This window comes from Mustela erminea, chromosome 1 (assembly GCF_009829155.1).
Source record: "Mustela erminea isolate mMusErm1 chromosome 1, mMusErm1.Pri, whole genome shotgun sequence".
In the NCBI taxonomy this organism is placed as follows: Eukaryota; Metazoa; Chordata; class Mammalia; order Carnivora; family Mustelidae; genus Mustela; species Mustela erminea.
In genome coordinates this window covers 105,734,699-105,758,248 of record NC_045614.1, presented here as the reverse complement: position 1 = coordinate 105,758,248, position 23,550 = coordinate 105,734,699, and the positions used below count along the sequence as shown (strand labels likewise).

The following is a 23,550-nucleotide window of genomic DNA, read 5'->3' as shown; positions in this document are numbered from 1 at the left end:
ACTAATAGGGTCTTGGCTTATTTTGCAGTTGTTGAAATGGTCACAGTAATGGTAGTAGTGCTGGTAGGAGTAGTGGTGGAGTGGTGGCAGCAGTAATAGTAGTAATAGCAGTGGTGGTGGTAGTAGTAGCTAACACAAGACCATATCAAAGACCTAAGGCAGTTAGAATAGGAGCTTTGGAGTCCAGCTGCTTGGGGGGTGCCAGATCTGTTTTTGCTCCTTCTTAGTTTCCAGATTTGGACAAATTATATAATTTCTTAGTGTATCATTGTGTAAAATTGGCATTGACCACTCAAGAGTTCGTAAAGAAGATAAAAACTCTTAAGATGTGCACGAACATTACAAGATGACCTTATCAGAAACATCTTCAGTAACTTCAGTGTTGTATATAAGATATAGACATGATATAAGACTCTGTCTTTGCTGATAACAACTCACAAACAGTTGAGGGTGAAGGATTAACACATGACTCTACTATAAAACCTAGTGAAAATTGCGAAGATAGGCATTCAAATCGACTCCAAACAAGAAAGTGAAGTGTGACAGGGTCTCCCTGATGGCCTTAAGGAAAGGAATCGGGTTTGAGATGGGCTCTGGTGAATGGGCAGGACTCAGATGGCCAGATATCAAGGTGGAGACATGAAGGAGAAAGTCCATAATGTGTTCTGGGAAAACAAGCAGACCACATTTGGGTAAACAGAGAAAATGGCATGTAAATAACTGACTGCTGAAATTGACTAAAGGAAAAACCTACATAGGATGGCTTGGTCTCCAAGCTAAAGATCCTTACTTTGCTTGATGATTCCAAGCTGAAAGAGGGCAAAATTGCAGGTAAATGTGTGCCATAAAAATTGACCTTATTTCTATTAAAAAGCAAGTTAGGGGCGCCTGGGTGAACTCAGTGGGTTAAAGCCTCTGCCTTCAGCTCAGGTCATGTTCCCAGGGTGCTGGGATTGAGCCCAACATGGGGTTCTCTGCTCAGCGGGGAGCCTGCTTCCTTTCCTCTCTCTCTCCCTGCAGCTCTTCCTACTTGTGATCTCTGTCTGTCAAATAAATAAAAAATAAATAAAGTCTTTTAAAAAAAAAAAAAGAGCAAGTAAAAGTTAACATTTATCTAGCCAAACTCATTTCTTAGGTTCTTTTGTTTTTGAACTGGCCTCAAATCATTGATCTCACAGTATCATCTCTACTGATTCTGAGACTCAAGTACCAGAGCTTCAAAACCCTCCATCCATGGCTCCAAGATGCTAATATTCTGGAAATGCTAAAATCTTCCAGTCCCAGCCACAGCCGTGTGTGTGCAACCACCAAAATCAGAAAGTGTCCTAGCCTGAAGGACATATTTCTCTGGAAAGTATGCAGCACACTGGGCCTCCTCTCTGTTCTTATTTCTGAGGGGGCATCTAGGGCATAGTTGTGCTCATTGTCCAGAAAAGTAGCCTTAGGCTGAGGACAGAGTTGAGGAGACAGTGTTCTGAGCCGCCTTCCATCTCAACCCAGGCTCTGGTTTCACTGAGGTTTACTTGACAGGCATCCAGAAATAGCTATAGGCCATGGCGGTAGGTGATCCCACTCTGGTTAATCTTCACAAAGCTTTAAAATAGCGACAAAAACTTGAAAATGGCACCCAGGAATGAATCTCCTCTGGACACATCAACAGTGCACTAATGGTTGTGAAGGTCAAGTTCCTGTGCTCTATGTCTTCTGTAGGCCTGAAGACCCTATAGGGTTCAGCACTGGTTAATCATTTACCAGTGGATTTACTCTTTATCCATAACTAATTCACATTACAACTGCCATAAATTTCCAGTTCTCATTTGATATCTCCAGACATGTTCCTCTTTCCTTGACTAAAAACTCATAGGGCTTTGAAAAAAAATCAAAAGTGTCACTTAAATTTCTTAAGACATTTCATAGCGATTTTATCCACCTGTTTTAAAACTTTTGAAATCACAACATTGTGTGTATTGGAAAGGACCTCAATAAACCACCTGCATTGGTCCCTGGTTCAAACTAGTGAAGTATTATTATTTCCACCTTAAAATTAGACAAAGCAAAAGAGATGTGAACATAATTTGCTTTAAGGCCATAAGGATAAATAATGGCAGAGCCAACAAAACAGTGCTGGTCTCCAGTCTCCTAATGTGTCTCTTTTAATTATGCCCTGCCATTTTTGCCACCATTAACAACTAAAGGAGTGCATCCAGAATTTGGCAAAAGTAAGAGGCAATAGACAAGGGTGCGTGGGTGGCTCAGTCAGTCAAGTGACAGACTCTTGATTTTGGCTTCGTGTCCTGCTCACACTCAGCAGGGAGTCATCTCTCTCTCTCTCTTTCTCTCTCTCTCTTTCTCCCTCTCTCTCTTTCTCCCTCTGCCCCTCCCCATCTAAAATAAATAAATCCTTAAAAAAAGAGAGAGAGAGAGACAGTAAACATTTAAACTGGGGTCTTAAGCTACAGCCTTCCATATACTTAGTCAAAGGAACTTAGTCATATTCCTTAACCTCTCTACACCTCAGTTCCTACATGTGCAGGAGAGAGATGATAATTTCTCTTAGGGTTTCTGAGACAATCAAATACATTACTATATATAAAGTTCCCAGTCCGTATCAATCACCGTTTAGGTATCTCCTACTACAATCTCTATTTCCATTGCCAACCTGTGGCAATTTTATTAATTTTAATTTAATTTTACTAATTTTGCCTGTGGGATTCAGAGTTTGTGTCATCTTCTCCCACTGTACAGATTAGGAACCTTAAAGACATCCTTAATCCTACTCATCCCGTTCACCTCTTCTCTCTTACCCCACGGTCTATGGATTGTGAAGTCTTTTCAACTCTAATTTCCAAGTATCTTTCAAATCCTTTCTCTACACTGCATCCTCTATGTCAAGGCTGCCGTAGCATGCTGAATCTCTTGTTATATACTCCCCAATTTGATCCTGGTACAGTTGTTTTTTTGTTGTTTTGTTTTGTTTTGTTTGTCGACCAGTGTTTGTAGTCATTGGAAAGGATAAAATGTGCACTCGTGAGGGTGTTTTACAAAGTTTTTCATGTTTGGGCCCTCAGCTACTCCTCCGAGGAAATTAAGTACCCTCTCCCCCCTTGGCTGTGCTACTCCTTCTTCTGTGCCCCCACAGCTCTGTGTTCATGACTCCCACATTGGCTGTTTCATCAGTTTCATTGTGTTTGTACCCCTGGTTCCTCCACTTGTAGGGCCAGCTACATGGCCACGTGTCTGTGGAATCCCACAGGGTCCTGCTCTCGAAAGGGCCCTGAACTTGTTTTAAAGCTCTGCTAGAGCCATCCTGAAATTCTTAGTAATTGTTGAACAAAGGACAACTCATTTTCATTTCGCACTAGGCCCCACAAATTATGTACTCAGCCCTGCCTGCTCGACTGTGAACTCCTTAAAAACAAAAGCTTTTTGCTATTCACTCAAAATCCTCCTTGGTTAGCACAGAGAAGTTCTGGCACAGAGCAAGCTTTTGGTAAATATTTGTTGAATTTATACATGAACGGATGAAAGGGTAACATAAAGCATCTCATACAAAAATAATGTAGTATGGCTAATTAACTCCGAAGAATAAACTTTGTTTTTGCTTGGTTGAAAGAGGAGTCAAGTGATAAATTCACAAAATGACTGGCCATTCCAAATAAATAACACAAAATTTCCTAAGTTTCTTTTTTGATTATTCAAACTGTTTCTCCCTTTAAGCCCTGCTGCCTCCCTGTTCTTCTCAGAATGCGAAACTGCAGGTTAATGGAGCTTGGAATTGTGCTATCAAATATGCCCTGACTGTTTGTGCCAAGCACTACTATGCTCAATTCTGGGAATAGTGAGAAAGAGAAAGGAGAAGCCACAGAAAGGTGAACTAAGCAGGGTCCCTATCCTCAAGAAGTAATTAAATCTTACTCCTCAAGAGCTTATATCAAAGATGTGTTGAGGGGTGCCTGGGTGGCTCAGTGGGTTAAAGCCTCTGCCTTCGGCCCGGGTCATGATCCCAGGGTCCTGGGATCGAGCCCCGCATCTGGGCTCTCTGCTCCAAGCAGGGAGCCTGCTTCCTCCTCTCTCTGCCTGCTTCTCTGCCTACTTGTGATCTCCGTCTGTCAAATAAATAAATAAAAATCTTAAAAAAAAAAATTGGAAAACAGAGAAAATAATTTAAAAAAAAAAAAAAAAGATGCGTTAACTTCATGGGAGTTCTGCAGCAATGAATCAAGAATAAAGACACTAGACTTGGCCAGTGGCCCAGCTTCCTGAACATTTCAACTGACAAAATGTCTCAGTCTGAACACAATTCCCCCACTATGAGATCTGTGGGTTCACTAGTTAACATGGGCAACCAACTCGGAGGTGCTCATGGAGCATAATAAATAAGTAGCTATTGAGGTAGGGGGAGGTGCTTTTGCTTCTCCGTGTTAGAGAAGAAAAGACAAACATCAGTTATGAAAGTGAGCCAAATAATTGGTGAGGACAGATGTCCCTTGCTCATGCTGAAGGCACGATCGGGTTTCCAGTGTGGCAAAGACCACACACCACCCTGCTGCCTTATTATGCACTCCCTGCAATACTAACTTCTTCCTGTTCTCAGAAACAACAGGGAAGTTCAAAGAGTTTCTCTCGCTTTTCCCGATTCAACAGGTTTTACTTAACCACTCTACTTCTTGATCCAACAAGAGTGATAACTTTGAGAGCGTCTAGTCAAAAAAAAAAAAAAAATGAAAATGCCAATAAACATATAGAGATGTGCTCAATTTCAAATCAAAGAAATGCAGAAATAATAGAGCCACAAAGTATCATTTTCACATAGCAGGTGAGCCCAAGTTGAAAAGATTGATAGTGCTCAACATTGACAAGTATGGTAGAAAAAGTAAGTATTCTTAAAAAAGATTGCTTGTCAGAGTGTATATTGGTACAAGCACAATCTTCTGAAAGGCAATTTAGCATTATGTATCAATCAAAATTTAAAACACACATCCCCTTTTATGCATCAATGTTATTTTTAGGACTTTATCTTGAGGAAAAAAAATCTGACAAGTATTTGAAATTACATGTGCAAATTGTCCATCACAGCCAAAAAATTTAGAATTAACTTAAGTGAGCAACATGAGAGATTTGCTTAATATAACATAGTTCATCCAAATACAATTTAAATGTTAAAATAGTTACGTGGAGGTACAATTCTCAGAAGAAAAATATAGCCATGATATATTTTCAGGTGTAATGAAAAGGAGAGCTTAAAAAATAGATGGAATGACTCCATTTTTTGTTCGAAGAATATAGTTATGAATATGTGTATGCATGTTTTTTGGAATAGATTATGACTGGTTTTATTGTGTTTTGGCATGATGCATAGTACAAATAAATGGATGAAACCCCAATACAACACGCTTCCTATATTAGACATGTATCGGGGGAGCAGGGAAGTCTTAAAGAAATGATATGTTCAGTAGTATGCTGGTAAATATTTAACAACTGGCCTTCAGATGGGGCAAGAGGCAAGTCCTGTGTAGCATTTCTGATTTCTATGGCATAAATACACCCAACATTATTCATTTTGGGCTACTGAATATGGAGTAGAAAGAGCTGACCAGTAGCACACCAGTGTGTAGTATTTCCATGATACAAATACACAGATGTAAATAAACACAACGGTATAGAGGATATTAAAATGTAGTAAAAAATTATAAAGTTTCGTATGTTAGATGAGTTAGATGAATTTTGTGGATTCATCTTTTATAAGTCTTTAGAAGGAAGGTCAATGATACTGATCATGTCTGAGTAGAATATTTACAAATTATATTTACTTCATTTTTTAAATTCTTATATGTCATTTCAATATTTTTATAGTAAACATGTTATCTTTAGAATCAGAAGAATAAAGGGGTTTGTTTTCTTTTTTTTTTTTTAAGATTTTGTTTATTTATTTGACAGAGAGAGATCACAAGCAGGCTGAGAGGCAGGCAGAGAGAGGAGGAAGCAGGCTCCCCGCTGAGCAGAGAGCTCAATGTGGGGCTCGATCTCAGGACCCTGGGATCATGACCTGAGCCAAAGGCAGAGGCTTTAACCCTCTGAGCCACCCAGGCGCCCCCAAGGGGTTTGTTTTCTTATTCACTAGAAACTAGGAAAGAAAAAAAAATCAGAGAACAATTACCTTTAAAAACAAGTCTTACTAGAATAAAACAAAACACTTCCCTAAAAGGAGTATGATCTTGTAATGGTATAATGAAGGACAACAGTGAGCAATGTTCTAGACAATTAAACCACAATATCAATCAATCAACCACTTTGTTAAGTCATAGTATAAGGAAATAAGCCCTTGTATTTCTTTATTTAAAATATTTTATTTATTTGCTTATTTGACAGAGAGAGCAAAGGGAGAGAGGAGAAGCAGACTCCCCAATGAGCAGGGAGGCAGATGCCAGACTCAAGCCCAGGACCATGGGATCATGACCTGAGCGAAGGCAGCTGCTTAACCGACTGAGCCACTAGACACCCAAGCATTTAGTATTTCTAAGGCATTTCAAAGCATAAATGTGTACCCACAGAATTTTAAAGGAATTCAAGCTTCCTGGAGGTCTGATACTCCCTTTCTACAAATAATGAAACTTAGTTCCAAGGAAAATTGTGGTTTTCCCAAAGTAAGCAGTACAGGGCTGGGTATGAGGTAGCTCAGCTCCTCTCCATTTATAAATGGTCTCTGTAGCTTGTGGATGAATAAAAGTATACAGTCCTTACTTATGGTTACTTAGTGAGAAGCGATGACCTCACTTTGGGGTTAGTAGTCATTCAACTGGTTAATTTCTGAAGCCCTGACACTTCCTATCTTCATTTAAATAATAGCAGCTTACCTTACTTTACACTCACCTAAGATTTTGCATCTCTCAAAACACTTGCCCATAGATTATTTCAGCTGATCCTCATAAGAGCCCTGTGAAGCGGGTGGAGTAGGAAGGACCACTCCTATTGGACAGATTTGGAAACAGGGTAAAGCAGCAGGTGACTAGCCTAAGGCCAGTGAGAGCGGGCCGCTGGTCCACTTGCAGCACTGGCTAAGAAACAGTTTGCTCTTTGAGGCTATGAGGAAGTCAACTGGGTGAACCTGCTCTGAAGATTACTTTCTCCCCTTTTCTTCCTTGTTAAATTTCAAACAAATTCTTCCTTCTCTTGGCTCCTGTCTTACTTTGCACTTAAGATTATTACTTTCATATCACCTAGAGTTGCTCTTTAATTCTTCTTTCTTTCTTTTTTTTTTTTTTTTAAAGATTTTATTTATTTATTTGACAGACTGAGATCCAAGTAGGCAGAGAGGCAGGCAGAGAGAGAGGAGGAAGCAGGCTCCCTGCTGAGCAGAGAACCCGATGCGGGGCTTGATCCCAGGACCCTGAGATCATGACCTGAGCTGAAGGCAGAGGCATTAACCCACTGAGCCACCCAGGCGCCCCTTTAATTCTTCTTTCTTTTGTTCTAGAATGGAAGACAGTCCCAGGCATCTTTGGGCCTGGAAACATTCCTGTTCTTCATTTGACATGAGAGCTACACTCTAGAATGTTATTTTTTCTTGAAATTTGAAGTGATTTCTATTATTGGAGGAATGTATACTGCAAAGGTCCAAATAGTGTATATTATAAAGCAAGAAACTATAAACACTTTGATGTGACACATTTCTAGACAATTTCTTGGCTTTCTAAAAGGGATTAAAATTTAAGTCAGAGGAGACAGACTTATTCAGGAAATACAAGTCTACAAATTATATATGGCAAAACAGTTCTTGGGAAATCTAAGATCAGACATTCTCTTAAGCTTTGTTATCTTAAGAGAAAAAGTGTGTTAACAGTACAATGTCCTGGGGAAGGACTGAAAACAGTACAATGTCACTGGACTATATTTAGGTCCAGAGACCAAAGAGCTGCCAACTTAATTAATGTGGGGCCTCAGCCCCTGGACTTACTGACTGATGCCACCTTAGACAAATTCTCACTGTGTCAATATTTCTTCCCCCTTAAAGTGGGAATCATAGCATGTATCTCACAAAGTATAGTAAAAACAAAAATAGCTAATGGCCAAGAAAATATTTGGTAAACTAAAACTCACTGTAAAAAATACATGGATTATCTTGAAGCTATCTTGATAATTTTTGTGAGATCTTCACGTTTACAACACCATGGATGGACCTAGAAGGTATTATGCTAAGTGAAGTCAGACAGAGAAAGACAAATACCATATGACTTCACTCATATGGGGAATCTAAAAAACAAAATAAAACAAGCAAACAAACAAAAACAAGCTCATAAACACAGAGAACAAACTGGTGGTTGCCAGAGAGGAGAACACTGAGGGAATGGACAAAATAGGTGAGGGAGACAAAGACGTACAAGCTTCCAGTTATAGAGGGATGAAAGGTACAGCACAGGGAATATAGTCACGAATATTGTAATAACCTCATCTGGTGACAGATGATAACCACACTTATCGTGGTCAGCACTTCATAATGCAGAGAATTGTCAAATCACTATCCTGTACACCTGAAACTAACATGACATTGTATGTCAATTGTACTCTATCAAAACCAAACAAATAAAAAGAGATCTTCAGAATTTTGGAAGTTTACAACTCTAGGTGAGGGGGGCATGGGGAATGGAGTAGTGAGTTACAAAGGGAGAGAATCAGACACAGCAACAGGCGGGTGGCCAGGTTTCTCCAGGCGGAACAAGATGGAGTGCTCAAGACTGCATACCAATGGCCTCACCTCCGCTGAGACCGCTGGCCAAATGACTCTGGGCCAGAAAGCACAGAGCCCCTTTTCCACACCAAAGGCCCTCTCCTAACTGGACTTCCAGCTGCCCACAACATGATATGGACACCCTGATGTACTGGGCAGGGCCATTAGGAAGATGAAGTCTGAACAAAATCGCCGCACTGCAGTGTGTAGGCTAGGGAAGGAGTCGTTTCCCCGGCACTAGGAATGTCTGCTAGCAAGTGGATGACTCTTAATGACTATTGAGTGGCAAATTGTCAAAGAGCAGAAATGAGTGTATGAGAAAAGAGTGGGTGTGTTTCCATCTGAAGATGGGAGGGAGGAGCCCCTGCCTTCTGGTGAAGAGCATTCCAGATGAGGGTCAAGTTTTCAACTTAATATAGAGAATAACAGAATATTGACTCTCCAAAGAAAACATTTTGGAGAAACAAGGATGATAGCCAACAGAGAACATTAGAAAAGTCATTTCCAGTGATGTTTGTGTAGGGCCTAAAGAGAATGGTCATTCAGCAGTCCAATCTGAAAGAAGTAAGGAGATGGTTAAGAAGCCCATATCCATTCGGGTGCTTTCTATTCCCTTAAAATTTTTTCAGCTTTGATAGCACAAGGGATCTACTCTTGAAGGTCCAAAAAATGTTGTTGCTATAGGAACAGGTAAGCAGATTAAACTTGAAAGACCAGTTCAGGAACAAAGAATTTAATAGTCAGGGCTAACGCAATTAACCAGGATAAAATTTAAATAAATATCTTTTGGGTTTGTTATTTCATTATTAATTCCAGGAAGATAAAATGCTATTATAGAATGGGAGTATTGCATTTTAATTACACCATTACTGGCATAAAAGACTATACTTACTCAATTAACAGAAAGGCCTTATTAACCAAAATTACGCATTTCTAACTCTCTCGATTACATTGTAAATGAGAAATACAGCTTTAAATACAGCAAGAACGTAAGAATCATCTCTGATTTTCCTATAGTTCCCCAGAAGAGAGCACATCTAAAATAAAAGAGACCATGAACTACCAAAAGTTGTCTGTAAAAAATCTCCATAATGAGAGACCTATGAGCAAAATTTGAGAAGTAAACATAAAAGTGTATAGGCTGATAATTGCTAATATTTTATGTTTTCCCCAGGCGACATTGTTTGCGAACACAGATTTGTGAGAAGAGAGGACAGTCAGAGACCTTACGGTGGCTATTCTGCTTCTTCCTAGCAAGGAATGCACTGCTCCCAACATTAGGGGTTTGCTGAAATTACTTAAGTTCTGAACAGAACTTGCAGGATTCGCGAGGCTCAAAAAGGCATCATAAAGTGGCATTGTGCCTCTCTCCCTTCTTGATAAAATGAATACAATGTGTTCTGCCTAGCAAAGTTCTGCTGTTAGAGATTATACTTACGGGACAGAGAGATTTCTTGGACGCTACCTTTCCTCACGTAATACCAGAGTCAAATTGCAGAGAAGCAGGTCAGTGTGTCTGAGAGTGTGCGTACCCGCGCACACGCGCGCGCGTGTGTGTGTGTGTGTGTGTGTGTGGCAGGGGGACAGTACTGGAGGCTGGGAAATGGGAATGGGAAGAGGGGAGTGTGGCTAGAATCTTACCATCTCATTCTCTTCACCTTCATTGAGCAGAGTGTGCTGGCCCTTCTCAAAGTGGTCCCCCATGAAAAAGTGATTCCACTCCTCCTCCCTGGCCTTCCTGAGCAGGAGCCTCCGCGACCAACTTGCCGAGCCACCGCAGCTCTCCAGCCGGCCGAAAGAGTTAATGATCCTCCAGGTTAAGACTCCTTCTTGAACACACACCTACTCTCCGCAAATGACAATACTTAGCAAACTGGACTCCTCCCACGAGTCACCCTCAGCTCTGAGGAATTTCTGCCTTGCTTACTGCATTGTCTCAGAGCAGCTGTCCCAAAACAGGCTGCTCCCATGCCGGTCTTTTTGTGCCCAACTTCCAGGGAAAGAACTCATTGCCTGCCCAGTGCCTGCCAGCATAAGACATCTGACTGCAAATCCAACAGGACAATGGGGAGTTGGCAGGACCTTTCCAAGGAGTGGGGGAGCGGGCTCAAGAACTCCCAGGTCACTGCTTTATTCGCAGAGCCTAAGGAATTGGGGGTGGGGAGGGCTAACAGAGCTGCAGATCTTATTTGATTAATGAAAGCCCCAATCCACCAGCTTTAATAGTATCCTCATTCATTTTGCTTACAAAAGGTACAAGTTAACAACTAATCCTCTTCCAAAGTTATTTGTGGCCACATTTCTTTGTGTATGCAAAAAGCATTCTACTTAACGTGTATGTGGAATTAAGTTCACTTTGGGAAAAACATAGAGAACAAAGGTGTGATCAAACTATTTTATGTGTTCTCCTTTCACTAAAATGTTGGTGGTTAAACTCTTGAGGCGGTCTAGAAACCAAATATTCAAGTGACTTTGTGGCAAGACCCATTTTTTAATTTATCCACACATCCATTCAATACTCACTATCTGAGCACAGGGACTACACATATAAATCAAGTCCTATCTGCTGCCCTCAGACTGAGGCAGGCATTCAAACATGCAAATAAATACAATAGAAGGCATTTTGTTATTATGAAAGCCGGAACAGAGAAGCCTAAGATATCTGTCAGAAGTCTCAACATGGTATAGGGGTCACCCAGCCACGTTGGCTCTGGAGAGAACCCTGGATTCCAGCTCCTATCCATGTTGGTTGAGCTGTGTGATTATTTCACCTACAGGAGCTGTCTCTTCTCATCCGGTAATCCGGGGCATTGCACGAGGACTTGGGAAAGCATACCTCACAGCACTGATCAAGAGCTGTTGGTGTAATTAAACCAAATGCCCAAGGTAACAGCAGGCAGTAGAGCAGAGTAGTTAGGGGCGCGTGCTCTGAGTTTGGAGAGCCTCGGTTCGAATTTGGACTGTGAACCAAGGTGGGCTAGTTCCACCATCTTAGGATAATAAGTTTCATAAGCTTTATAAGCCTCCATTTGCCCATGTAAGTGAGGAATAGTACATGGAAAACAGTGTTTATTCAATAAAGGAGAATTATTTTTACCTTCGCTGTGTCTACTCACTCCTTCAAGCTACAACTCTTGGCACTAATATCCCAACCTGGCCCTAATAGCCCTAACAAGAGCAAGACTAAAGTGTGTGTGTGTGTGTGTACGCACCTTGATCAAATGGTAAAGTATAAGCAAGATAAACATTAATAACATCGACCTATTATAGTATTAATTACTATATATACAAGCTGTTCATTGAATTTCCAAAAATTATTAGCACAATTTAATCAAGTAAATAAGTGAAATTCACATTTGATCGCAAGATCAACATACAAGGAGCATGGCTTTTTTTTTTTTTTTTTTTTTTTTTTTTTTGGGTATGAAAACATTCCGGAAGCACATAATGGTTGTGGCTGCACAACTTAGCAAATACACCAAAAATCACTGAACTGTATAGTTTTAAAGAGTGAATTTTATGAATGTGAGTTACGTCTTAAGAAAAAATTATACCTCCAAAAATTAAATGAAACTGTTAGAACTCTAGCAGGCACCCATTCCAATATTGAGCAAAGAAAGAAACAGAATAGGAAGATTTCAAACTTTATCTCAACTGATGGGGTCAAGGAGTGTTAGTATACGATGTGGTGAAACCATACCTGTGCTGGTATATAGTTAAGAGGGTTTCATTCTAGTGTCCATAATTGGTAATCCCCACACTGTGGCTTTCTGGCTGGGATCCTAGATACCTTTGGCAAGGCAGGCTCCATTGTGGGTGAAGAGTGTGTAACTGATTCAGAGTTAAAGGAAAACCCTCACACAAACTTACTTCACTCAAGGAATCCGGTTATGCAATAACAATATTTAAACCACACTCAAATAGCAAAATCAGTCCCTAAAAAACTTTTGTGAAAACCAGGAAAATCTATGGAAAATCATTTTCCAGCAACATAGCTCAGTAGGATTGAGGACTTTGAAATAGTGACAGTTTCTTCACATTCCTCGGGGAGTCCTAACAGCAAAACATCCCAGGGCCTCTCTGGCAGCGTGACTTATGGGCGGTGCCCTTACAGATTATATACATGTTTATTTGGCATATCCAAAGTGTTCTGCAAGGGATGTTGCCTTTATTTGGCTAGGAAAGCCTTTGTGTTGTGGAAGCATTTGAGAAGGGCCTTGAAAACAGACAGGGAAGGCCTTAACAGGTGGGGATGCTAGAGCGCAGACTGGAAGCGGGGCCTTGGGAAAAAGCATTTGAAGCTGAGAAACTATCAGAAGGAGAAGGGAGCCCATTACCTTAGCTCTAACCAGGGTGTGTGTGTGATGGAAAAAAAGGGGAGTGAGATGTGGTAGAAAATACAGATAAAGGCATTCCAGGAAGGTCTGGACTTAAGGCAATGAGCAATGACACCAGTGACGGCCAAGTGAGGTCATAAACACTCACATTTTTAGTGATCAGCCTGTGTGTAAATATTATCGGAATCATTGCATAAGTGGGTTCTAAAGTGACTCAGTCTTTCTAGATAGCATATTCCTTTGGAGAGTTTCCTTGAACACTGTAAGTTACATCTTTTTTTTTTTTTTAAGATTTTATTTATTTGACAGGCAGCGATTACAAGTAGACAGAGAGACAGGCAGAGAGGCAGACAGAGAGAGAGAGAGAGGAGGAAGCAGGCTCCCTGCTGAGCAGAGAGCCTGATGTGGGGCTCGATCCCAGGACCCCAGGATCATGACCTGAGCCGAAGGCAGACGCTTTAACCCACTGAGCCACCCAGGCACCCCTGTAAGTTACATCTTTAATCTGCTTGTTGGGAAGTGTGTTTTTTTCATCAAAAACAAATTTAATAGACTATTTTTGGAGCAGTTTCCCATATAGTTCTTGCCTATATATACATCTTCCCCTACTACCAGCAACCCCCACCAGTGATACATTTGTTACCGTCAATGAACCACCCTCAACTCAACACCCAAAGTCCATAGTTGAGGTTAGGGTTTACTCTTGGTGTCAAACATCCTATGAGTTTTAACAGATGTAAAATGACATTTGTATCCACCATCACAGTACCATACAGAGTGGTTCCACCATCCTCAAATTCCCTCCACTCCCTTTATTCATCCTTATGTCTCTCCTAACCCCTAAAAGACCGCTGATTCTTTTATTACCCCATTTTGCTTTTTCCAGAATATTACACGGTTGGAATCATACAGTATGTTGCCTTTTCAGAGTGATTTCTTTCGCTTAGTTGTATACATATAAGTTATCTCTATGTCTCATTCCCTTTTGGAGTTAAATAATATTTCATTGCCTGGATGTACCACAGTTTATTTATCTGTTCACTTCCCAAAGGACCTCTTGGTTGCTTCCAAGTTTGGACATTTAGAAATAAAGCTCCATACACTTATGTTCAGACTTTGGTGTGGACATATGTTTTCAACACATTTGATAATGTCATCATGGAAATGCAAATTAAAGCAACAATGAGAATCCACTGCATACCTATTAAAATGGCCAAAATTGAAAACACTGACAATACCAAATGCTGACAAGGATGTGGAGCAACAGGAACTCTCTTCATTCTTTGCTGGTGGGAATGCAAAAGCACACAGTCATGATAGAAGACAGTTTAGAGGTTTCGGGGCGCCTGGGTGGCTCAGTGGGTTAAGCCGCTGCCTTCGGCTCAGGTCATGATCTCAGGGTCCTGGGATCGAGTCCCACATCGGGCTCTCTGCTCAGCAGGGGGCCTGCTTCCCTTCCTCTCTCCTACTGTGATCTCTCTCTGCCAAATAAATAAATAAAATCTTTAAAAAAAAAAAAAAAAAAAGAAGACAGTTTAGAGGTTTCTTACAAAATGAGACATCTTATCATATGATCCAGCAATCGTGTTCCTTGGCATTTACACGAAGGGGTGGAAAGTTTCAATCAGGCTGTCTCTCCCCAATTTTGCCTGTTCAATATTTCTGTTCTTCACTACATGTGCCTCACAGGTACGATATGGCATGGTGAGAATAGTGGATGTAGATTTGGTGTGGTCTGAATTGGAATCTTGACATTTTGTTGACAGATTCCATTTTCTCGTTTATTTAATACTTACTTGATTAACTTCAGTGTGCCAAGACCTGTAGTAGGTAAAAATAGAGATTAGTACAATATGCCTTTGAAAATTTAAGTCTACTAGAAAGGAACACCAACATCAAAATATACATTCCAAAACATGTGCTAACCGTATAGGAGTGTCAGAGGGAGTTCAGGTAGAGAGTGAGGCCGGGAAGGTTCCATGGAGGTAGGGAGCTCTGTGCCAGCCTAGGTAAATGGAGATGAATAGGGAAAACATTATTGAAAAAGGAGACAGAAGGCAAAGGCACCGAGGAGGATTTGCCCATGAGCTCATTCAGAGATTGTGAATCATGCACAGATGTTGATGACTTAGAATTGAAAGGAATGTCCAAAGAAAAGTTGCTTCATCCATTCCCTGATTCTCTCTCTGCACTCATTTCCTCTTAACCACTTCATCTCAAATGAGAATGAAAAAGGAAAGCAAGAAGAAAAGAAATAATTAGCTACCTCTTTGTTGATCTGGTATCTCCGCTTGCTTTCATTTATCCTAGGAGCAAGCCTGCTGCTCTGAGCAATTCTCGACCTCTTTGGGTGTATATAATAGATATTAAGTGGAAATAATGGCAGTACTAGACTCTGCCAGGACTGTGGGGATGCTGATACTTCACTAGCTAACCCATTTAGATAGTGTGAAGATAAGCGGTAATAATATTTCATCATATATTAATTTCCACCTTTCATCTGAGAACTCCACAGCATATTACAAACATTATTCCTTGCAACATCTCTGTGAAGTACAGAGATGAGTAATATCATTGCCCCCACTTGAGAACAGTAAGAACTGAGTCACAAAGGGGTCACAGAGAACTGATCAAGGTCATGTGTCCTCGGCATGGAGTGGAACCTGAAACCCATGTAACGTTGGTGCCTTCTCATCATTGGCAATGAGCTGCCTCAAGCTTTCTCTTTGGTCCTCATTACCCAAATCTGCTCTTTGTAGAGTACTTGAGATATTTAGTTATAGAACTTTAGGTTTCTATTATTTAGGTTTTACTCTTATTATGCGTTGTCCTAATCTGCGCTAATGCTTAATGTGTGGATGATACTGGAGCAAGCAAAGATGTGATGTCCCAAAGAGGAATTACCTGCCTCAAGGTAGTGAGGTGAAGTTTAATTGAATTAATTAATGTTTGTAAAACATTTAGCAACCCTTAGATTAAAGGGTCTAAAACAAAGATACAGGGCTTCCCCATTAATTACAGAAAAAAAGAGCTGGCTAATGGCTGTTTCTACTTCTGAGAGGCATTGTTCCCAATTCTCCCTGCTCAGCACTGGGTTCCGACCTTCTTTAATGTGGATGGCGCATATATCCCCATGCAGAAAAGCCCCATCCCCTTGCATTCTGTCCTTTTCCAAAAATAAAATAAAAGACTCCTCTTTAGAGGTACGTCTGCTTCCCTTCTGTGAAGCTTACCTCACTTGGCAACTCATATTGTAATTCCAGGTCATGAAGGACAGTCTACTAAAAAAATAATAATAAGGCGCCTGAGTGGCTCAGTGGGTTAAAGCATCTGCCTTCGGCTCAGGTCATGAACTCAGGGTCCTGGGATTGAGCCCTGCATTGGGCTCTCTGTTCATCAGGGAGCCTGCTTCCCTTCCTCTCTCTCTGCCTGCCTCTCTGCCTACTTGTGATCTCTGTCTGTCAAATAAATAAATAAAATCTTTGAAAAAGAAGAAGAAGAAGAAGGAGTAAATGCCCAGAAAGAAACTTGATGCCAGTGTACTAATTTTAAGAACTCTCAAGCTGGAAATTTGAATATACAAAATAATACATGTTAGAGAGCAACTATTAAGAATCGCGGGGGATGCCTGGGTAGCTCAGTTGATTAAGCGGTTAAGTGGCTGACCCTTGGGTCTAGCTCAGGTCCCAGTGTCCTGGTATCAAGACCCCCATCAGGTTCATGCTCAGTGCAGAGTCTCCTTGAGGATTGTCTCTCTCCCTTTCCCTCTGCCCCCACCCCTCTTCTCTCTCTCAAATAAATAAATAAATCTTTAAAAAAAAAAAACATGGACCATGACAACTCCACCTTAGAAATTAATAAATGACCTCATTGTTTCTCAGGTAAAGAAAAAGTACCGGGAAGACTGAACAATGATTTGCCCAAGGTTACAATCTGTGAGAGATGGGACTCGAATCAGGGACTCAGGTGTTCATGTAGCACCATATTGCTGTCCACCTTTTGTAAAAGAATCAGAGTTAGATATATGAAACATTCTCTCTAGAATATTTAAAGGGAATTTCATTTGAAATTTAAATAAAAAAATTCCTAGAACCCACCCATTGTGTAGGCTGTGGCCATACCACAGAATTGTAGGATATATCCAACTATTTGAGCAGGATAGAGAGGCTTTGGGACACGGCATTGGACACACCCACTGAGGTAAAAAAAAAAAAAAAAATCGGTTCTTGGGGAACTGATGAAGTCGCAGGGTCTAACAAAGGAAGTTCAATCTAGCAAGCAACTGAAATTTACAGCAATCTTTGCTTATAGCTCAAGAGAGTAGTTGGCCAAGGGGGTTGGGGGAGGGACAGAAAACAAAAGTGGAATATTCCCAAAAAGCAGTTAAAGGTGGCTAAGCAGTTAGAGGCCAGCCATGAGGCAAGTGATACCTGGAAATCCAGACAGGAAGCTGGCTCCAGGAGTCTGTCCTCTAGTGACCAATCCCAACCAGAGACTTTGGGCCTGGGGCGAGGTTCCAATTCCAGGTGAGAGCCTGGCAAGAGAATGATTAGTACATAATTCTAGGAAGGATCTGGGCTCAGCATGGGCCTTCAGACAGCAACGTGGGACAGAGACTTAAGAAATCAAGCAGGAGCCCAATTAGAAGAATCAGGGCACCACATCCAGTCAAACTGGCAGGGAGTATGACATCACTGAGCAATGGAGAACTGGGCTGGGCTTCAGGACCTCGGCCACGCGCCCAGAACGACCCAGGCACAGAACTGAGCCACCCAGTGGGAATCAAGAACAGATCCCTGCTGGAGATGGAAACAGAGAGGCAAATGGGACTGCGATTGGGCCTCTTTGTTTACCTCCTTGCTGGTGTTCATTTTATGCTAGTTATTGTTTTCATCAGCAAGAAAGCCACACCGAAGGTAGGACACTTCTAAGGGGATCAATCAATGATATTTTGGGAGAAGCCTAAAATGAACTAACGAATTTCAGAGGTTTTATTTGTCCATATTATACATGTCCATATTATACAAGGCCCTAAGCAAATGGGCAGTGGAATATGTTATTTCCTGGTGGAAGTAAGGATGGGAAGTGAAACTAAGGCACTCCTAGTACTCAGACCCTCCCCCAGTTAGCATGCGTGACATCAGAGGGGGGAACTCCCTGAGGTTTTTTTTTTTTAGTTCTCCCCTCAAACTTCATTAACTCTGCCAAAGCACCTCAAATCAACAATTTAGTAAGTACAGTGTTTTACACTCGAATGCAACTTTAAAGTTCTCCTCCAGCCTCCAGCCTAGTCTCTGTTCTTCCAGAGGGTTCTGGGGGCCGTCATGGTCTCGGCACTTCCCTCCTTTACAAGCCTCGACGAAATCCATACCTTTCTTCCAGTGTCTGCCACAGGAGTATTACTGTACTTCTTCCCCCCACTGGACGGGAGTCCAGTCTTCTCCCGATTCCTCTCTGTCTTTCTCTGGCTGGAGGGCCCTTGTAGTAGCCTAGTAGTGTACCTTATTGTTACTCTGTTTATGTCCCCTTCACCCTGCAGGAGGTGGTACTGAAAGTCAGTCACCTCAGGAGCTCTTCTAATCCACAAGTTCTGGTCTAAACCCAGACCTACCAAAGCAAAGTCCCTGGGAGAGGAAACATAAGGTCTACATTTTTGGCAAGTATAGATAAACTTGTTATGCTTGCATTCCTTTAAAAAAAAAAAAAAGTAAATAGGCGCATGTGGTGGCTCAGTCATTTGAACATCTGCCTTTGCCTCAGGTCATGATCTCAGGGTCCTGGGACTGGGCCCCCCATATCAGGCTTCCTGCTCAGCAGGGAGTCTGCTTCTCCCTCTCCCTCTGCTCCTCCTCCCATTTTGTGGGGGCTCTCTCTCTCTCTCTCTCTCTCTCCCTCTCATAAATAAAAAAAAATCTTTTTTTAAAAAGGTAAATAAAACAATATGGTAGGTCTATCGTCATGGCAAGCTGTCTATGATACATACCTACAAAGTTAAATTACAGAGCACTATGTAGAATATAATCCCATTTTTGTAACAGCAGAAAATGTATGTGTGATGTGGTATATTTGAGGGTATTTAATCAAAAGAAATCCTTGGACTTAGGATTTTAGTCACTGATCCCTGTTTCCCTCTGCCATCCACCTCCCAAACCCTTGATGCACTCAAACCTGACACAGCCTTAGAGCAGATACTATGTATTACGGCTCTACCATTTAATACCAGTGGAAAATTTGCCAGGTCACTTAATTACCCGAAGCTTCAGTTTTTCACCTGTGAAATGGAATATTACTACTCTATTCTATGTGATGTAATAAGGATATATAAGGTAATGTATACATGCCTAGCCTAGTGTCAGAATGCTTCTAAGAGTGCCTTCATTTTTTTATTTTTTTTTTAAAGATTTTGTTTATTTATCTTTCAGAGACGGAGAGAGGGCACAGCAGGCAGAGGGAAAGGGAGAAGCAGGATCCCCACCAAGCAAGGAGCCTGATGCAGGACTCAATCCCAGGACCCCGGGATCATGACCTGAGCTGAAGGCAGACGCTTAACAAACTGAGCCACCCAGGCATGCCTAAGAGTGTTTTTCAAGAAAATATATTAAATGTAAACATTTTAAATATATATCTGTAGTAGCAGAAGTTGGAGATAAGCTGTACTTGGAAATTTTGTCTTCCATATATATATTTTAAAAACAGGGAAAAAGACCATTCAAATGTTTTTATTGATCTTTCTAAAATAAACACACATGTAAATTGATGGCTTACTCGAAGGCCATCAGCCTGTTTGCACCAGAACATTCAGAGCAGGACCTGCTAACCTGGAGGCCTCCCAGCCCTGGTCTGCCTGCCCACCCCGGCCTTGCAGTGGGCACTGTTGGCTGCCACCTGCAGGCCTGGTCCCAGCCGATGGGCTTTGTGACAAAAGCTTGAATGGCTTTTGACATATTGGAGAATCATCCAAATATCCAATTACCTGGGCAAAAATCCCTATGGGAAGGTTAACAAGCTGGTAAAAGAAACTCAGCTGTGCACTATGAAATGAATTTACAGAAACTTACAAAGGTGCTTGTCTTGAGGAATGGGAGATCTAGAAAGCGCGAGTTGCTCATCTTCCAATATCTGACCTCTCATCATGTAGAAGGAGGGGTTGATACTACAGGAGGAAGCTGCTGCCTCCCAGTTAAGAATAAGGGCTTCAGTCCTCTTGTTTATGGAGACGGCTTCACAGTGTGCACCTGACTTCTTTTGTGCTTTATATATATCCAGTTATTGTAATTCAATTATACTTCAATAAAGTAGAAAAAGGTAGGATTTTATGTCAGAGAGCTTGGGCTCCAGTGATTGCCTTGCCCCTTCGGGTCAGCGTGATCGAGAACAGATTCCTCGACCTCTGATCTCTTGGAATTGACGAGACGCTTAGGAGAGAAGAGGCACGGAAAGCACTTGGCCCTGAGTCTGGGTAAGACAACCATCGCTGCCCGCACTGCGTGCTCAGACTTCTGCGAAGCTCTTCATAGCGGAAGGGCTGGTTTAATATAAGAGAGGGTTGTTGTAGGGTCTTGAGTTCCTGGGGGGCTCTTTGAAAGGACATTGCAGAGCACAGAAAAGGGCAAAATCTTAGCCAATCTCTGCCGGTCTCACTGTCTAATGAGGGCAACCCCGGCCCTTTAAATGAGAGAAATTCAGAGCCAAACTATTTTGGCACGAGAAGAAGCGTCAGAGGTTGGCCGTCCAAATCCCACTCAGAAGTCCCACTCTGCCAGGAGGTGTCCCAGCCTTCTTCTTCTCCCCCTGCCGTGCTCCTCCCACCCCTGCCACCACACAGGGACCTTCCCCGGCTGACATCTGAGCCGGGAGCTTGCACACCAAACACTGTGAAATAGTCACTTATTGTGGACTAGGAGGTGGGAAACCCATCCACTTCCCATCTCTCGTTCTTTCGTCATGTGTCCTTCAACAAGTCTCCTCACTGCTCTGAGCCTCAGTTGTCTCATCTGTGCAATAAAACTGATACTGTCTGCCCCATCCTCCTGACACTGGACTGCCCAGGACAGACTTAAGTGCTCCATGAGTGACAGGTCACGAGGCCGTCATCGTTGAGCATCTGTGAGGTAAGGGAGGTGAAGGCAACATACAGGGAATGCTTGCATCCTCAAATCACAAGCTTGTGCAGTTGCTGGCTGGAAAAAGTTGAGGGCTTTCCTCCCCTCCTGGTAACACAGATGTATTTTAGACCATGGTTCTCTGGAACCTGCCTTTTTTTCTTTTTTTTTTTTTTTAAGATTTTATTGATTTATTTGAGAGAGAGAGAGAGAGCTTATGAGCAGGAGGAGGCCTAGAGGGAGAAGGCAAAGCAGATTTCCTGCTGAGCAGAGAGCCCAGTGCAGGGCTTGATCCCAGGACCCTGAGATCATGACCTGAGCTGAAGGCAGACGCTTAATGGACTGAGCCATCCAGGTACCCGTCTTTTATTTCTTAAATTATTTTTCTGTCACTGCCCAAAACTTCAGTTTCATTTATTAGAATTTACTACCTCAGTGATTATCTTTAATTTGGAATCCACAGGCTTTTCTTTCCTTTGATCTTTATAACTCCTGTGATAGAACAGATGGTCTCCAACTCATCCATTCTCCACAACTGAACATTCTATTATCTGGGTAGCAGCTGGCCTGCCTCCTTCCTCAAACCACTGTGACCCCATTTAGCTTGTATTCTACCCTCAAAAATCTGTGACTGCTCTTGGCTGTGTAGCCCAAAACTGATGTCATGATGTCACATACACACATACACACATATGCATGCACACACATACATGTGTGTATCTCAGTATCCCAACATATGCCCTGGTTACACTCCCATTAGATCCAGTGGATCTCACCACTCCTTTCCAGGATTTTTCTCACCCCTTCATTCTTTGGGAGGTTTACTCCCAATTTCTTCAATCCCTTTGGTCAAGACCCCATCTCTTATCCCAGATAGCATTCATGAAGTGTAGTGTTATGGTTCACAATAGTTTCAATTACTATTAAGGTATCTGATAACATGTTCACACTGAGAATGAAAGGGAGTTTTCTGGAAGACTATTTGTTAGTATTTATCAAGCGGAATATATTTGCAATGATCAATCCCAACATTCATTGAATGCTTGCCTGTACCAAACAGTGGTGTAAGCTAACTCACCTCACCTCATTTTTCCAGTCATCAACTCAATGAGGTAGACATTTTTATTATCATAAATTCATTCCCCTTCTAGAAATCATTCCACAGGGAATAATTTTGGCTCTATTGAAAATGAATGTATACAGAAATTTATGACAGCATGGTTCAAACTGAATATATCCTATTTGATGGAGTATTATGCATCTCAGATATCAAATTTTTAGGAATATTTAGTAATGTGGAAAAGGTAATTGAATATTAAGCAAAGAGCAAGAGGCAAAGTTTAATATGCAACACAAGTCCAATATTATTCATGGATGCACAGACAAGAAAGAGAAAAAAAAAAACAGCAAAAGAAAAAGAAAAAATAGAGCAAAGTCCTAATGGTGAATATTTCTGAGTGAGATAATTATTTGCTCTATTCATTTGTCTGTATCATCTATTATTCCATAATAAACATACTTTAATGGCATAATCAGAAAAAGATGTTATTAATCATGGTTTTTGCTATAGCATAATTTCTTTAAGTTGTTTTAACTTCTATTACAGGCCAAGTTTCTTGCTTGCCCTCATTGGGAGCTGCAGAAGGTCATTCTTTTTGAAGGCAACCATGAGCTAGAAGTTAATAGCATTCCCAAGAACATGGAGTTGGAAATGTAATGCAAGTTTATTCCAGTTCCACAGAAAATACCGAAATAAAGAAGCTGTGCATCTCACTTGGTAGCAGGAGATAAATCCTCATTAAGGATGCACTGAATTTCCAGAACTGCCCAAGAAATAGAGATTTAGCTTCCGTGGAGTAGACCTTCTATTTCCCCTGGGGATGTTTACTTCTTCCAGAAATTTTCATCTCCATAGTGTCCCTTGCTTCTTTTCTTGCCTCCAGTCCCTGCCTCTCCCAAACCTGATTGGCCCTGGTCCTGTTCATAGCCTGCCCAGGGACCTCCAGAAGATTCCCCTTCCCCTGCTCACATGAGCCTGGGCACAGCAGCCTGCCCGAGATGCGAGGTCCCCAGTGGTGCCCTTCAATAAACTGGGAGCCCTGGAAGCACCACCCATTGCCTTTGACTGCCAGAGAGCTTTGGCAAACAACTGATTCTACCACAAAAGCTGCTTCATTCTCTGGGGAGAAAAAGTGAAAGTAAAGGCAAATTGTTCATCCAACTGCATGCAATAAGGGACATTCCTCTTTGCTTTAGCCATCATTTCTGGGCACACTGAAAGGAACATGGGTCTGTAGTCACCCCAAGTCCAGATGGGAGGCCAGACTCTGCCACTAAATGGGGGAGCCTGTGCAAGGCTGCAATATTGCCCAACTATAAAATAGAA

At 41.6% G+C, this 23,550-nt stretch overlaps 1 protein-coding gene across 4 annotated transcripts in view; it reads right to left on the bottom strand.

Moving 5' to 3' along the window:
* Positions 1-10,767, bottom strand: part of ATP13A4 (ATPase 13A4) — a 128,743-nt gene extending 117,976 nt beyond the window's left edge. For all 4 annotated transcript variants that reach the window (XM_032337676.1, XM_032337692.1, XM_032337709.1 and 1 more), the window contains exon 1: positions 10,367-10,767. In XM_032337676.1, coding sequence (XP_032193567.1) covers positions 10,367-10,429 — 63 coding nt within the window. In that variant the 5' untranslated portion in view covers positions 10,430-10,767. The remainder of the gene's footprint in view (positions 1-10,366) is intronic.
* Between the last annotated feature and the right edge of the window lie 12,783 nt (positions 10,768-23,550).